The 17,794-nt window shown below is 38.5% G+C and overlaps 2 protein-coding genes across 3 annotated transcripts in view; one reads left to right on the top strand and one right to left on the bottom strand.

Annotated features, from left to right (window-relative positions):
* Positions 1–11,651, top strand: part of LOC137294412 (atypical kinase COQ8B, mitochondrial-like) — a 44,047-nt gene extending 32,396 nt beyond the window's left edge. For both annotated transcript variants that reach the window (XM_067825417.1, XM_067825418.1), the window contains exons 12-14: positions 8,985–9,092; positions 9,865–10,017; positions 10,807–11,651. In XM_067825417.1, the coding sequence (XP_067681518.1) occupies positions 8,985–9,092; positions 9,865–10,017; positions 10,807–11,097 (552 nt within the window). In that variant the 3' untranslated portion in view covers positions 11,098–11,651. The remainder of the gene's footprint in view (positions 1–8,984; positions 9,093–9,864; positions 10,018–10,806) is intronic.
* A 1,623-nt stretch (positions 11,652–13,274) lies between these two features.
* LOC137294218 (mammalian ependymin-related protein 1-like) lies at positions 13,275–17,115 on the bottom strand. Its single transcript, XM_067825214.1, has 6 exons — positions 17,022–17,115; positions 16,464–16,498; positions 15,330–15,464; positions 14,582–14,762; positions 13,774–13,861; positions 13,275–13,435 (listed from the first exon to the last, which is right to left on the bottom strand). Exons 1-6 carry the CDS (start codon positions 17,083–17,085, stop codon positions 13,366–13,368), a joined length of 573 nt encoding a protein of 190 aa, XP_067681315.1. The 5' UTR covers positions 17,086–17,115; the 3' UTR covers positions 13,275–13,365.
* Positions 17,116–17,794: the final 679 nt, after the last annotated feature.

Below are 17,794 nucleotides of genomic sequence, written 5' to 3' on the forward strand. Positions count from 1 at the left end.
GTCTCGATAGCTGTTGTCTTCAAATATATTTGTATATCTGTTGGATTAAAAAATATGAGCACACCTGTGTCATTTTCAGAGACACCCTCATAGCTATCGTGTTGAAAACTTATATATGTATCTGTTCAAGAATCATAATTAGTAGAGGTGTGCTGTATCATGCTAATGGAGAAAAGGTTGTCTTGGTTATAGATTTCTTCACAGAGACACCGTGTCATAGTACAGTGTTTCCTCCCAAATTGTAGATTGTGGTTTTGAATCCGTGTTCAAATTTTTTGTGTATCTGTGTGTCAGCATTATGTTTGCTCATTCATTTCATCAAAGTGGTCAGCATCTACAACATCCATCTCTACATCTTGTCTTTATATGCCTGGAATACTGCTCAGAGAAGTGTCAAACCAAAATTACTCATCACATATTACACCTCAAGACTCTTATTTCATTTATGTTTGTGTGGTAGTTGTGTAGCCAAGTGGTTAAAGTGTTTGCTCATCACTCAAAGCTTTGATTGATCACTTGAATAGTTATCAAATTGAATTTAGAAATATTATAACAGATGATCAAGGGAATATATTATAATCTTGTTAACTAAACGCGAACTTTCATGTTATCTTATGAAAGGACGAAAATTCCTGCATCTTATTTGCATAAAAATTGATAACGGATGTAATGAAATAGATTGGCGCATCCACAGGGATGCAGAAAAAGTCCAGATACTTTTGTTTAAAATGTTGATCAAGTAAATATAGGTTATCACCGAGTCTGAAACTAGCCTGGTTATGATATCATTTGCAGTTTAATGACTGTGATGATCATCATGATACGCAGTGCAATAACATTTACTGACTTGCAACTGTATTATAACATAGTATTAATAATAATATTTAAGTGTCTGTGACTCCCATTTTGTAGTTCAGAACCCCTAAAAATTAAGAGTGTAAGTCCCAGGGACCCTCAAATACAGGACTCAAGGTAAATAACTGGAAGATGATATGTATAGGAGAAATACGCCTTTCAAGGTTTTGGTAGACAATGTAAAACTGGAGGGATTTCCCGACCTTGATGGTTTTACATTGTCTGTCAAAACCGAGGAGAGGTGTTTTCTCTAGCATATACACTGTCAGTGATGGATAATTACAATGTAGATGATCATTTAATATAGCTACATAACAATAACTGAAGGACACGTGCAATCAATTTAATGACAGTAATTGAAAAGTAGATAATTTGACCCCCACCTCCTTTGTCGGCCTGATGGCCATGTGGTAGAATGTCTGCCTGTGAATCTGAAATTTGCGATTCAATCTTGCTTGGGAAAACATTTGTACTTTGAGTTTAATCTGGAACGATATTTTTCAATTGATTTCAAACACTCGTGTATCATTTGAATGTTGATGAATCTGTGTATGCAAACTTCTGTTGGTAAACTGAAACCTACAGTTCTGAAAATCTAGATTGTTACTGTTACTATGTAACTACAGTCAATACAGTTGGTATTATTACCAGTTGATACTGTTACTGCAGTCAATACAGTTGGTATTATTACCAGTTGATACTGTTGCTGCAGTCAATACAGTTGGTATTATTACCAGTTGATACTGTTACTGCAGTCAATACAGGTGGTATTATTACCAGTTGATACTGTTATTGCAGTCAATACAGGTGGTATTATTACCAGTTGATACTGTTACTGCAGTCAATACAGGTGGTATTACTACCAGTTGATACTGTTACAGCAGTCAATACAGTTGGTACTATTACCAGTCGATACTGTTACTGCGGTCAATACAGGTGGTATTATTACCACTCGATGCTACTAACTTTTTGAGAATAAGGGCCCCAGGTTATGGGGGTGGTAGGAGAGCCTTATGGTAAAAGTATTCACTTGTCACATCAAAGCCTGGGAACAATTCCCCACATGGGTACAGTGTATGAAGCCCATTGCTGGTGTCTCTTGCTGTGATACTACACACGCACGCACGCACGCACGCACGCACGCAGAGAGGGAGAGAGAAATACAGCTTCAGTGCTCACATATGACCTGTATTATAAATTGTAACTATATCAAATTTCTTGCTTCTTAATTTGATGCTATGACATTTCCTGTTTTCAAATAATAATGTATGTAAAATATATGTTTTTTGACATGGACATTGTAATTAAAATACTTATGAATGAAGACTTGATCTTGTCACTTTATGGCTGGAATAATGTCAATGTGACATAATGGCCAGCCCAACCAACTCACATAACCAGCCCTATGTTTCCAACAAATGTAAACATTCCAGCCACAGGTAAATAATTCCAAGTGGTCTCAACTCTTGTTGTGACTTTGTGGAAGTGACTTGTATTTCTTTGATATCACTATCAGGTCTAAAGAAGATGAATGGGCTTTAAATTGAAACAACTCCTTTTATTCTTTTAACCACTGTAATCAGCCAGTGTAATCACCAGATGCCAATTAGTGTCAGCTACGCAACTAACTGAGTTTTGTACCAGCATCGAAGTACCTGATTGAAACCCAGTGAATTCCCTTGAATTCTCATATCTGATCAGATTATACTTATGAAAAACGGGCAAATGTGTATGTACAGTTATGTACTTCTGCAAACATGAATTCTTAGAAAGGAAAATTTAGCAGCATGTCTTTAACTTCTGCTTAAACACACTTTAATTGGCAGTGTAAATTCAACTTTATCAGGCTCATTGAGTTGAATGGATCCTGTTTAGCAAGTAATAAAACCAGAGTAGATTCTCGAGACTGCACTTCCTGTTGCACATGCAGAACGAATGTAATATAGTGGCCTGATGACAGCTTGTTGTTGTAATATGTCCTTGGAGGGTAAGCATGATCTGTTATTGTTAATATTGTCTGCCACAGGCGTGTTGAATACAGCAGCCATTCATATGGATGCAGAAACACTTGGCTGGCGACATCTTGTTTGCTTCCTCCTCAATCAAGTTATGTTGAAGTTGTTGCGACCTGCAGATAATCTTGTCTGCTGGGATACACATTACTGAGTCAGTGAATAATGTTCACCAGTATGTGGGGACCATTCCAGCTGCGTAAAAGAAGTGTTCATGTAATAGAGATGTCTGCATGTAATAGGGACTTTCATGCAAAGTGACCTTCATGTAATAGAGACCTTCATGTAATAGAGACCATCATCTAATAGAGACCTTCATGTAATAGAGACCATCATGTAATAGAGACCTTCATGTAATAGAGACCATTATGTAGTAGAGACCTTCATGTAATAGAGACCTTCATGTAATAGAGACCATTATGTAGTAGAGACCATTATGTAATAGAGACCATCATGTAATAGAGACCATCATGTAGTAGAAACCTTCTTGTAAAAGAGACGATCATGTAATAGAGACCTTCATGTAGTAGAGACCTTCCTGTAGTAGAGACCATTATGTAATAGAGACCATCATGTAATAGAGACCATCATGTAGTAGAAACCTTCTTGTAAAAGAGACGATCATGTAGTAGAGACCTTCATGTAGTAGAGACCTTCATGTAGTAGAGACCATCACGTAATAGAGACCGTCATGTAATAGAGACCATCATGTAATAGAGACCATCATGTAATAGAGACCTTCCTGTAGTAGAGACCATTATGTAATAGAGACCATCATGTAATAGAGACCATCATGTAATAAAGACCATTATGTAGTAGAAACCATCATGTAATAGAGACCATCATGCGAAGAGACCTTCATGTAATGGAGACCATCATGTAATAGAGACCTTCCTGTAGTAGAGACCATCATGTAATAGAGACCATCATGTAATAGAGACCATCATGTAATAGAGACCATTATGTAGTAGAGACCTTCATGTAATAGAGACCTTCATGTAATAGAGACCATTATGTAGTTGAGACCTTCATGTAATAGAGACCTTCATGTAATAGAGACCATTATGTAGTAGATACCTTCATGTAATAGAGACCTTCCTGTAGTAGAGACCATCATGTAATAGAGACCATCATGTAATAGAGACCTTCATGTAGTAGACACCATCATGTAATAGAGACCTTCATGTAATAGAGACCTTCATGTAATAGAGACCATTATGTAGTAGAGACCATTATGTAATAGAGACCATCATGTAATAGAGACCATCATGTAGTAGAAACCTTCTTGTAAAAGAGACGATCATGTAATAGAGACCTTCATGTATTAGAGACCTTCCTGTAGTAGAGACCATTATGTAATAGAGACCATCATGTAATAGAGACCATCATGTAGTAGAAACCTTCTTGTAAAAGAGACGATCATGTAGTAGAGACCTTCATGTAGTAGAGACCTTCATGTAGTAGAGACCATCACGTAATAGAGACCGTCATGTAATAGAGACCATCATGTAATAGAGACCATCATGTAATAGAGACCTTCCTGTAGTAGAGACCATTATGTAATAGAGACCATCATGTAGTAGAGACCATCATGTAATAGAGACCATTATGTAGTAGAAACCATCATGTAATAGAGACCATCATGCGAAGAGACCTTCATGTAATGGAGACCATCATGTAATAGAGACCTTCCTGTAGTAGAGACCATCATGTAATAGAGACCATCATGTAATAGAGACCATTATGTAGTAGAGACCTTCATGTAATAGAGACCTTCATGTAATAGAGACCATTATGTAGTTGAGACTTTCATGTAATAGAGACCTTCATGTAATAGAGACCATTATGTAGTAGATACCTTCATGTAATAGAGACCTTCCTGTAGTAGAGACCATCATGTAATAGAGACCATCATGTAATAGAGACCTTCATGTAGTAGACACCATCATGTAATAGAGACCTTCATGTAATAGAGACCATCATGTAATAGAGACCATCATGTAATAGAGACCATTATGTAGTAGAGACCTTCATGTAATAGAGACCTTCATGTAATAGAGACCATTATGTAGTTGAGACCTTCATGTAATAGAGACCTTCATGTAATAGAGACCATTATGTAGTAGATACCTTCATGTAATAGAGACCTTCCTGTAGTAGAGACCATCATGTAATAGAGACCATCATGTAATAGAGACCTTCATGTAGTAGACACCATCATGTAATAGAGACCTTCATGTAATAGAGACCATCATGTAATAGAGACCATCATGTAGTAGAAACCATCATGTAATAGAGACCATCATGTAAGAGAGACCATCATGCGAAGAGACCTTCATGTAATGGAGACCATCATGTAGTAGAGACCTTCATGTAATAGAGACCTTCATGTAATAGAGACCATTATGTAGTAGAAACCTTCTTGTAAAAGACACAATCATGTAATAGAGACCTTCCTGTAGTAGAGACCTTCATGTAGTAGAGACCTTCATGTGATAGAGACCGTCATGTAATAGAGACCATCATGTAATAGAGACCATCATAAAAATAGAGACCATCATGTAATAGAGACCTTCCTGTAGTAGAGACCATTATGTAATAGAGACCATCATGTAATAGAGACCATCATGTAGTAGAAACCTTCTTGTAAAAGAGACGATCATGTAGTAGAGACCTTCATGTAATAGAGACCTTCCTGTAGTAGAAACCATCATGTAATAGAGACCATCATGTAATAGAGACCATCATGCGAAGAGACCTTCATGTAATAGAGACCATCATGTAGTAGAGACCTTCATGTAATAGAGACCATCATGTAGTAGAAACTTTCTTGTAAAAGAGACGATCATGTAGGAGAGACCTTCATGTAGTAGAGACCTTCATGTAATAGAGACCTTCCTGTAATAGAGACCATCATGTAGTAGAAACCTTCTTGTAAAAGAGACGATCATGTAATAGAGACCTTCCTGTAGTAGAGACCTTCATGTAATAGAGACCTTCATGTAGTAGAGACCTTCATGTAATAGAGACCTTCATGTAATAGAGACCTTCCTGTAGTAGAGACCTTCTTGTAATAGAGACCATCATGTAGTAGAGACCTTCATGTAATAGAGACCATCATGTAATAGAGACCTTCCTGTAGTAGAGACCTTCATGTAATAGAGACCATCATGTAATAGAGACCTTCCTGTAGTAGAGACCATTATGTAATAGAGACCATCATGTAATAGAGACCATCATGTAATAGAGACCTTCCTGTAGTAGAGACCATTATGTAATAGAGACCATCATGTAATAGAGATGTTCACATAACAGGGACATTCATGTAATAGAGACCGTCATGTAATAGGGCCTTTATGTCAAGAGACCTTCCTGTAATACGGACCTTCATCTCGTAGGGACCTTCATGTCATAATGACCTCAGTGTAGTAGAGACCTTCATGTAGTAGGGACCTTGTAATTAAAAGCTCCATGTAATAGAGGCCTACATGTACCGGAAACAGGGGCCTTCGTGTAGCTTGGATCTTCATCTAACAGAGACCTGTAATAGGAATCGTCATGTAATTAGGACCCCCTTGTAATTTGTACCTTCATGTAGTAGGCACCTTCATGTAACTTGGACCTTCATATAATAGGGATCTTCATGTAACATTGAATTTCATGTAATAGGGATCTTCATGTAGGAATGACTTTCATGTAATAGGAATCTGCTTGTAATAGGGACCATCGTTTAATGGGAATCATCATGTAGCAGGGACCCGAATGTAATAGGAACCTGCCAGTCATATGATTACACGATGCCATTTAGAAAGTGGTCAAATGCTACATATGTCATATTTGGGATTTCACTTTCTTAGTAAAGTACAAATTCTAGTACTTTTTTTCGGTTGAGTCCCATCCGGGATTCGAACCCGCACCCTCAGAGTCAGGCACCTAATCGCCAGCACACAAAGTCAGCCGCCTAGCAAAAATGAAAGTCGGACAACTGGTAATCTAGACTGCGTACTTTGTGTACCCCTCTGACTTTGAGGGTGCGGGTTCGAATCCCAGATGGGACTCAACCGTAAAAAAGTACTAGAATTTGTACTTTACTAAGAAAATGAAATCCCAAATATGACATATGTTGCATTTGACCACTTTCTAAATGGCATCGTGTAATCATAGCTTTCGGCCGTGGGAGCCGTGCCAATTTACACTCATCAGAGGGGTACACAAAGTATGCAGTCTAGATTACCAGTTGTCCGACTTTCATTTTTGCTAGGCAGCTGACTTTGTGTGGTGGCGATTAGGTGCCTAACTCTGAGGGTGCGGGTTCGAATCCCGGATGGGACTCAACCGAAAATAAGTACTAGAATTTGCACTTTACTAAGAAAGTGAAATCCCAAATATGACATATGTTGCATTTGACCACTTTCTAAATGGCATTGTGTAATCATAGCTTTCGGCCGTGGGAGCCGTGCCAATTTACACTCATCAGAGGGGTACACAAAGTACGCAGTCTAGATTACCAGTTGTCCGACTTTCATTTTTGCTAGGCGGTTGACTTTGTGTGCTGGCGATTAGGTGCCTGACTCTGAGGGTGCGGGTTCGAATCCCGGATGGGACTCAACCGAAAAAAAGTACTAGAATTTGTACTTTACTAAGAAAGTGAAATCCCAAATATGACATATGTAGCATTTGACCACTTTCTAAATGGCATCGTGTAATCATAGATTTCGGCCGTGGGAGCCGTGCCAATTTACACTCATCAGAGTGTAATTGAATTTGTACTTTACTAAGAAAGTGAAATCCCAAATATGACATATGCTGCCAGTCATAGTCCTTTATGTAAAAGGGATTTACCATTGTGAAACATCCTGTGAGTTTTGCCAGGGGAGTCATGTTATTTTGACATAATCATGCATTTTAAAAGGTGAATGAAGAATGATAAAGAAATATTTGTAGAATTTATCATGTGGATGTGTGGAATGGTAAATATCATGTGTTAGGAATATACATGGTATTAAGTGGGTCTTGCCTCTAGACATGTTTTGTCATGGAGTCAATATAAATTCTGCCCTGTTTGATTGTCATTTTAGAAGTTGACGAATAATGAGAAAGGCATGATACTTCATGGATAATTGCTTCTTTATTTTCTTATAATTCGACATTTTGGTATACATTCTGTCAGCTATATACTGTTGACATCCAACCATTAGAATACCGTTTTTATGGGAACTGTAACTACTGTAAAGCAGCACTGTAACAAATTAGTCCATCTTGGAGTAGTAAACAAGCTGTATCATCTAGCAAAATCTGTCACTCAAAACTATTACATGAATTGCAAAAACAAAAGAATGTGAATCAAGGGATTTCCCTCTATGTCTTCACAAATATTCTGAACATAACCAAAATGATTTTGTGGAATATTTCAAAACTATCTGCAGGAATTTTGGATCCAGGAAGGATGCGATGCGTTCCTGGTACCAAGTCTAACCCAGGATTATGGAGATGAATGCACATTAGATTGATATGGGATTAATCAAAGGAAATTTCAGATGTTTGATTGGGAACCGGTGGCCTCGTCTGTCTTTAGCTATAGAAATCATGTTTCGCCGTTTTAATGTCAGATAATGACCTTGGATTGTGATCCTTGTGGTTTCATCACCCAGGTGAACACGTGACATTTGTCCCTCTTCCCATAGTCAGCTCACATATCATTAAATACAAATCGTGAATTTATGGATTAAAAAGAACAGAATCATTTGGCAGTAACGGTAATGTTTACCATATGATAAAGTATATTTCCTGTGGTGATGTTATCATGGATACTGACTGAATGCTTAAATCTGTCACATGGACCAATGTGTTGTATAAACTTTGATGCAACACTTCCAGTACAGCATGAAGTGTCAAGGTCATCAGAAGGCATCATGGATAATCTGTGATGCTGGTACATACAAGAAAGTTGTCCCTGTTGAGACATTGTGTATTCAGTTGCCCCATGTGTTGTCATAGATGGCTGAAGACAGACTCTTTACAAGAGCATATACACAGCAGTCAAGGTGTCTGTGGAGTACGTTTTCATTTTGCTCTATTGTATCCTGTAGTTTCAGCTGAATGATTTTGATGTTGCAGCTGGGGGAAAGTGTGTTGAAGCTGTGCTTGCTGGAGCTGTTCGTGTTCCGGTTCATGCAGACTGATCCTAACTGGTCCAACTTCTTCTACAACCCAGTAACAGACAAGGTCAGTGTTGTGAAGTGGGTTACATGTAGCAGGATGTAAAGTCAGATTCTTGTTATGTTGTCATTGACTGAATCAAGTCTCCTAAGAACCACCTCTTAAAATCATCATAATGTATTTACGTAAATTTTGTCTTCAAAAAGTGATGGGAAAGATGCACCTATGATCATTATTATCAATCTTCTGTGATCATTTAGCTGGACATTGAAAGGTGATGATATATATGTGTCAAGCAGATACTGAGACACATGCATTATAGACTGTCACATGTCAGCCTAGACATAAGTTGATAGGTTTTGCATTTCCCTCCTTTGTTCGCAGACTTCGTCACAGAGAGGATCTTCTTGATCAGACATGTAGTCAGATCCTCTAGCTTGACATGTTAAATATCATAGATCTGAAACAATTCAAGCATATTTTCCGTGCAAGGGGAAATCCCAGACGTTTCCCTTGCATTGTGAAAGTAGTCTGTAGGTGTTTGCGTTGTTTCAAGAATTCAGTCCTGTGAATAGTTACATGAACATCAAAATGTGTTGTTCATACACCAGTTTCTGAACATCCAACTGGAAACATGTATGAAATTATTACATTATACATTACAGGGTAAGTCAGTCCTAAGTAAGACTTTGTTGGGCTGTACTTGATAGAAGAAACAACATCAGCACTTTTATGATGGGCAAGTTGTTGATTGTCCACATCAGTATATTACAGTATTGGTGATGGTGATATTAAACATTGTCCTGTGTCTCAGTGTAAGAGATCATGTATGTTGTAGCTTGTACTTCTGGACTTTGGAGCCAGTCGAGAGTTTGACAAGTCGTTCGTAGATAAGTACATCAAGGTCATAAAGGCTGCTTCTGTGGGAGATCGAGAAACGATTCTCTCTGGCTCCATTGATATGGGCTTCCTCACAGGCTACGAGACAAAGGTCGGTATATTCCGTGTGGTGACACAGACTAGCCAGGAAGTTATTGAAAGTTATTTAAATACTGTAATCATTTTGTTTTGTTCATTGCACAAACTCCTCTTAAGTTGGACAATTCCACTCTTGATTCCTGGAAACACTGCCTATCACAGCTCTGTAATCTTGTGCATAGAAATGTCCAGATTTCAAATGCATGTCAGTTGTGCTGGAATGGAGATATGTCTAGTCTGTTTTCATTTTTGCGATCCTTTAGCTTGTGATCCTTAGTACAGGTCTGAAAAACTGAAAACAGAATAGATTTATGTCCTGATTTTCAACTGGCAACGTGAGTTCTCTCCCTTATGCTACATATGCCAGTGTAATGTAAATTTTTCTGCTCTTGGTAAGGCAATACTAGTTTTAAATGTATTGGATAGGTCAGACAACCAATAGCTAAAATGTATTCTAAATATATGATCTAATTTGTTTTCTTAAATTGTTCTTAAAACATAAATTCGTTGAATGCATTTTATGACCAGTCAAAGCAGATACCTAGTAAGGAGAATTAAGCACAATGACAATTTACAGATGCCTTTAAACAGTTTTAGTAATATATATATACTGAGGTGGTGTTCTGAAGTTCAACTGTGTATATTTGTACATATGTAAAGAAATCCACAAAATAATGACAAATGACAAATTTTATTAATTTCTTTTTATTTCATGTATAGTTTTTCCTGGATTTTAAAATGTGGATGGAAATGTAATAATAAATTTATTTGAGCCTAAACAAGAAAACCATTCTGTTTCCAGGTAATGATGGATGCTCATGTGGACGCAGTAACAATTCTTGGTGAGGCGTTTGCAGTCTCTGACATGTTTGACTTCTCCACCCAGAGCACCACCCACAGGATTCAGAACCTTGTCCCTGTAATGCTGAAACACAGACTGACCCCACCCCCAGAGGAGACCTACTCCCTGCACAGGAAGATGTCAGGTGCCTTTCTCTTGTGTACCAAGCTCAGGTGTAAAGTCCATTGTAAATCTCTTTTTGATCAGATCTGGAGGGACTATAAGTTTGGCGATGAGGACAGCTTGTTGTGACGTCTTGCTGGAGTGAGTGAGTGTGGTAGCACATCATCCTTAGCACTGTTTTGACAATATCATTGAAGGGAACACCAGAAGTAATGGTCTTTAGCTGATGGAGGACAGCTCGTGATGGCGATATCAACAGCTTGTTGTCACATCACTGGAGTGAGTGTTGTTGCACATCATCTATAGCACTGTTTCAACAATATCATCAAAGAGGAGGTCAGCCTGTTGGGATTAGAACCCATATCTTAGGCATGACAAGTGAACACTGTAACCACTAGGCTACCTCACCAACTCTCTGACCACAGAATGATGCTGTTTGAATACATGGGAACACATGTGAGCCATGTGTTTTGATTCTGACATAACATGTTGCACTGCAGTAGTGGAACCTGTGTACATTATGTTGATAAGTGCTTAATCAAACCATCAGCAACTCCCAATAGTAAACAAAGCATTGTCCTCTTTAGCTTGTCCAGTATTTGTCAGTATAATTGATTTCCTTGCTCAAACGTTGTTGAAAGACCTGATTAAAAAGGGGTTTGGTATTCCAGAGTGTGAGCATCTGATGCTTTGTTGTACTTCTTTTATGGTCTCTGTTTTTGCTCTTGATATCCACCTCTTGATTTCAGACAAGGTTAATTACCCATGGTTATGATGTAGGTGTGATGGTGCTGACTCGAACCAACCAACAAGTTTTAATAATGCACATATGTTTGTTGATTTATGAAAACCATTGGAAATATTGTTGGAGCTGGTACAGCCAGACCAGACCATCTCTGTGTTCACTAAAGTAAATACAATGGACTGGTTGGATTGGAGTCAGTTCTGTGTCTGAGTGAGGTATTCATCTGAAAACTGTATTAGTGCAAGAATTGCGAACATGTCACACTCTATATTTCACCTCGACTCAGCTTAACACAGACATGTCCCGAGACACTGACCACTGTTGATCACATTCAGAGAAACTGACGTTTGTCTGACCAGTGGAATACCTCTATAATCCACAAGTTTCAGTTCTGAGGGGCTCAACACCACATTAAACACTGCTGGCCACATGCTATTCCACATCCACTCAGAGTAAGTGGTTTATGATACTAAAATTAGCAAACAGCAAAGTCACACTCCCGTTCATATATACATTGTGATGAAATTAGAGGCAACTTACAAGTTTGGATGTTTGATAGGCATTTAGAAATTGGTAGGGTAATACTTGACACTTGTTATGGATATGCAACTTCTTTATTATTTATGCACGTTTCTGGGCTAATACTTGCCCCTTCATCAGGTGAATGACAGTGAACAATTACAGAGGTATATATATGCCACAGGGTGTTTTTACAAAAGTGTGTACAGTTATGTACATGAAGCCACAGGATTCATTTTACAACAGATTAGCGAGAAAGGGTAGGGGGTGTACATAGTGTTTGTACAAGGTGTTCACATGGAGCAGATGACCACAGGTGGAACCCGTGAAGTATGCAGTGATGGGAAATTAGGATGTACAATGACAGTGATATGATGCACAGTAACAGTTTGTTTCATCAAACAACAGTGTATAAACATACTGTGCATTAACTGTTACTGTACATCCTCTCACTGTCTTTGTATATCCTAATTTCTGAAAAGAACATGACCTATGACCCACTTATTTCCCCTGTAAATATGAATATGAATTCAAGGGGCACACAATGTCATTAACACTATGGGTTTGGCAGTTAGGTGTCCTCCATGCTACCAAGAAATGATTGTTTCCATAAGTAAATTCGATAAGTACTAACGGCTTATCTGTTTTGTTTTACTCTGCATTCATCTGGTTAGAGGTGACTAACGGGATCAGGTGGTCAGGCTCACTGACTTGGTTGACACAAGTTGTCTATTCCAATAGTCTAAATTGATGCTCTCGCTGTTGATCACCGGATAGTCTGCTCCAGGGTGGATTATTTACAAATCACCACCATATAGCTGAAATATTGTGAAGCAAAGACCAACCAACCCATTTGTGTAGCCTTATGCTCATGCTGTTGATCACTAGGTTGTCTTGTCCTGAATAAGTTATTTAGAGACCGCCTTGTAGCTGTAATATTGCTGAGTGTGGCATTAACAACACTCAGCAATTACAACAAACACCACTTTCCGGCCTATTCCATCACAGTAATGGATGAGGAGCTTTCCAGATAAACATGGGATCATGGCAGTATGTTACTTTGTACACCTTTAATACAGAAAATGGTACAAACTGAGATGAGTAAACATGTGAAAAAGACAAGTAGGAAATGTTTACTGGGGACACTCTGGTGGTGGGATGAAACGGCTTGGATCGTGGATGCCGATTGTGATGTCATAGAACCTGAAACACAAGAGGATATTCAATCATTTCAGTTAGAAAAATCACAATATATTTCTATGTGGTTGGAGCATGGTCTCTCAGAACTGCTGAAAGAAATGAACAGTTTACCATTTTCTTATCCTCATGTTAAGTTTTATTTTTATTATTCTTACTTTTCTTCTTACAGTGAAGTAAAACGTGTGTTATAGGGGTGGAATTCAAAATAGTACATCTGCCTTAATAATATATACCACCACTATTAGACCGACAGGTGATCAGATGCCAGGCACTTATTTTGTTTCAGTCGGTTCCAGAGTGTAACTAGAGAAAGTATGGTACAGGTAAACGTGTTGACATACGTGGTGCGGATAGCGCCGGTTCTGTTGCTGTAGAAGTCCATCTCAATGGGGAAGCAGTCGGGGCTGGTCACCACAAAGGCGTAGGGATCTGTTAACAATGGATGACTAGTTATCACCAACCTCCTGTCCTGTCATGACATTACAGTTAAACAGGGATATCATTAGATACAGTGTGCTACAGGCACCAAGCTCTGATCGGTGTAGGCGATGTCAAAATTATTGGGTTGTTCTGTGCCGTTTTTCATAAAGTGACTGTAGTCCTACGATCGCTTTCGGTGTCATCGTACCCTGGTTGTCATAATGTCAACCACTGGTTTCTCTGAATTTTCAATGCTGTGAAGAGCTGTGATGATCAGGGTCAGAGTTGCTCTTCAGTAACCCATGCTTGTCGTAAGAGACGACTAGGCTCACTGACTTGGTTGACACTCATCGTAGTTGTTGCGTACATGATACCCATGCTGTTGATCACTGGATTGTCTGATCCAGCCGCCATAAAGAATACTGCGGAGTGCGCGTAAAACTAACCCCACTCTATCATGTGGCTAACAGACACTGATGGTAAACTAACAATATTGGAGATCTGGGACCTATAACCAGTTATGTCACGGCTTGTAAACTTGATGTGGGGGAAAGACGAAACGAGATGTTGGTTATCACTGAGGTGAATCCAACGAGTGCAGGTATGATGTCGACAAACCTGTAAACAAGGTCACTGCGAATTTTGGACTCAAACTCACGACTATCTGCAGCGCTTGGACTCCAGTGACACACAGAAACAATGTAATGTCTGCATGAATATAGAACTCACTGGACTCAAACTCTCCCTCAAAGAGAACAGCTGTGACATGTTCATCTGGAAGTCCGGAGGCACCAATGCTGCCCTCACCACGGAAACGCGCGTCTGGGGGGACGCCAAACGGGATGAAAGGACGGGTCAGATCGGACACGGTGCAGTTCTTGGTTCTGTAGTTGTAACGGTACTCCTTGCCCTGGAATAACGGTAATTTGACGCTGCAACCTGACGCACGTACACACGCGTGTGTGTGTTTATATAAATGTTTATAATCATTTCAACTTAGAAGGATTTTAATAAGGTTTGGGCAAGAAATAAAATCAAACTTGAAAATATTTTCTTCGTTGTGTCTGAAATTTCCTTCAGCTGATTGTTCTGGTATATCTGAGTGGATTGTCTTGTCCAGGCTAAACGATTTACAGACCTTGGCCATATGGCTGGAGTAGTACTGAGTGCGGCATAAAACTAAAGTCACTCACTCTCCAATTACGTAGACCGCTTGTCGTGATTACTCGATAGTATGGTCAAGACGTATTTACAGCCGCCGTTATGTGGTTTGATCATTACTCATTGTAACGTTAAACAACAAACGAGTTGTCTCAAGACAAAGACAAACCAAAGACGCACATGTCATTTGTAACTCTGTTTCCGTGACCTACGACTTTCCGGAATGACACGAGTAGTTACGAATGGCGTATATAAACGTCTTTGAGAAGATAAAAGAAGGTCAGGGCCACCGCCGATGTTCCAACACGTCACTTACAATGTTGTGGAGGTACAGGACGTCGAAGTAATCGGTGGTAGAGCCGATGTCAACCTCCTCTGATTCCCTTATCCTCCTGTCGTCCTCGTCGTAGCTGAAGTGGGCGAAGACGGCAAAGCCACGTGATCGGTCGATCTGATGACGTAGAGCACAAAATATAATGACACATACACGAAATGTAATAACTAATACACACGAAATAAATGTTTCAGAAGCGCCTAAATCAATAATGATGATAAACAATAGGATCCATGACCACTGAAATTGGTTGTCACAGAATATCATCCTCTTTCAGAAGGACAGTTATGAAAAGTACAGAATAATATTTTTAAGCAAAACGAAATTATGCATGTTATACTAAAGGTATTTGTTATTTGTATATGGCCTCTTTATGAAGAATATGTTATATGATAAAGAAAACAGTTTGGCATTAATAACATCACATAGTTCATAAAAATGAATGACGCCAAACACAATCACTTGAGAATGTTTGCCTTATGTATTTGCATTACATAAACCTGGAAAAAACGTACTCACAATACCATATCTATTTTAATATATCACTGATTTTAAATATATCGTTTAGAAATATTTAAATGTGACACAGTCTTTTGAAATGACCAAGAAGTCATCGACAACTTGTGAAGCGTTCGTTGTAGCAGATCACTGTATATTTCTAGTCGAGTGCCAAGAACCAACAAACCATGGCGAGGCGACGCAATAAGCAAATACAATAGATGTGATAATAATGGGCATGAAAATATATAGAGAAGAAAACGACGTTTTTACATAATCAGTTTCTATTTCTTTATGTGTAGATTTGTAAACAAAAAATGTTTCGTCAGATAATTATTGCAGAATACATGATTTTATTTTAGAAAAATGTACTAAGAGCTCTTTAATTATATAAATACACGCATATATCGTTATAAGCGATACATGAAATAACGATAGTGGCTTTTCGGTTTTTAAACGAAACCATAGCAAATGGTCTGGATATTCACCACTGTCTGAAGGTGTATTTTCTTTATACCCGCATTTTATTCGATGTAGTGGTATAGGTGGTGTGTATATGACACAGTGTCATCAATGGACTCTAACCATACATGGCATGGACTCAATAACAATACTTACACGGGCAAGTCTGCCTTCGAACTGGCGGGGGCTTTCTGTAAACAAAGTAAGTTTCATATTATGTTTAAAATGTTCGTCGGTTAAAACAAAATTTTAAGTTCGATTACCACACTCAAGAAGTGTGGCAAAGATACAATTCTAGAAATATTTAACTGTTCCAAATATAGGCCTTTTCTACGCCGATATAGTTCCGGTGTATTGAGGGTTATTTCCAGTGACATGGCTACATTACTTAGATACAAATGAAACAGGGCGAATTAAATTCAGTTTGCTTCGCAGCCAAAATCAGAGCAGAGACCATATAATAGATTATTATCTATTATATGGTCTCTGATCAGAGTAACGAAAAAAAACCCAAACAAAGAAACAAACAAAAAACAACCCCTATAAATTATAGATTGAAGTTAACAAAATAAAGTTTCTGTAACACATTCTTTTAACTAACAAGATGTTATTCAAAATATGACCTGTCCTCATGGAATAATCGGAAAGATGTACTAAACACAATCTTCAGATGTGAATGGAATATTGAAATCAGAGTTTGTATATTGAACTCACGACATGGTCTGGGCTCTTGGGCCAGTACGGCCGCAGCCGAGAGAGCGAGAAGTAAAACTAGCATCGTGACGACTGGTTATGGATCGCAGTGAGTTTGGGTCAACCGTCTGTCGTCTTTTCTACAGCTTTCTTATCTTTTCTTATCAGGGCGTATAAATACCCGCACATAGACTTTCTGACACAGAATAACCACGGTCTCTCTTATTGATGGTCGAACAAGAACACTAATGACTTTGAAATAAACTCATTTTTATGAACACATTATATATATTCAATCATGCAATTAATACTCCGGTATTTCTAGGATAATTCGTCACGCCTCCATTGGACATGCCATCTATTGGCATAGTACATCTTTTCATACACAGTTTGATTCAAGATCGGCTCATGTTACTTCAAGACGACTTTGCCAGCCGAACGAAGGATTATCTCGGTGGTATAAAACAAACAAGACATGGTTGACTGATGGCGATGTACTTAACAGAGTAAGGAAGTCAAGAGATACAAGTTTAGTTTGATGTGATTCGTAATTTGTTCGTCAAATTAATTTTATTGATTTGATATAATTCTTTGTCCTATTAGTTTATATGCGATCAAAAGTGCCAGCCACCCAGGTATATATTTGACGTCGCACCATGTTACACTCTACAGTATTTGCCATTACACCATGCTAAACCTGTACGGTATTTGGAATGGCACTATGCTATATGTACGATAGTTGTCATTGCACCATGCTGCACTGTACGATATTTGGCATTGCTCTATGCTACGCT

This window comes from Haliotis asinina, chromosome 8, assembly GCF_037392515.1.
Source record: "Haliotis asinina isolate JCU_RB_2024 chromosome 8, JCU_Hal_asi_v2, whole genome shotgun sequence".
Taxonomy (NCBI): Eukaryota; Metazoa; Mollusca; class Gastropoda; order Lepetellida; family Haliotidae; genus Haliotis; species Haliotis asinina.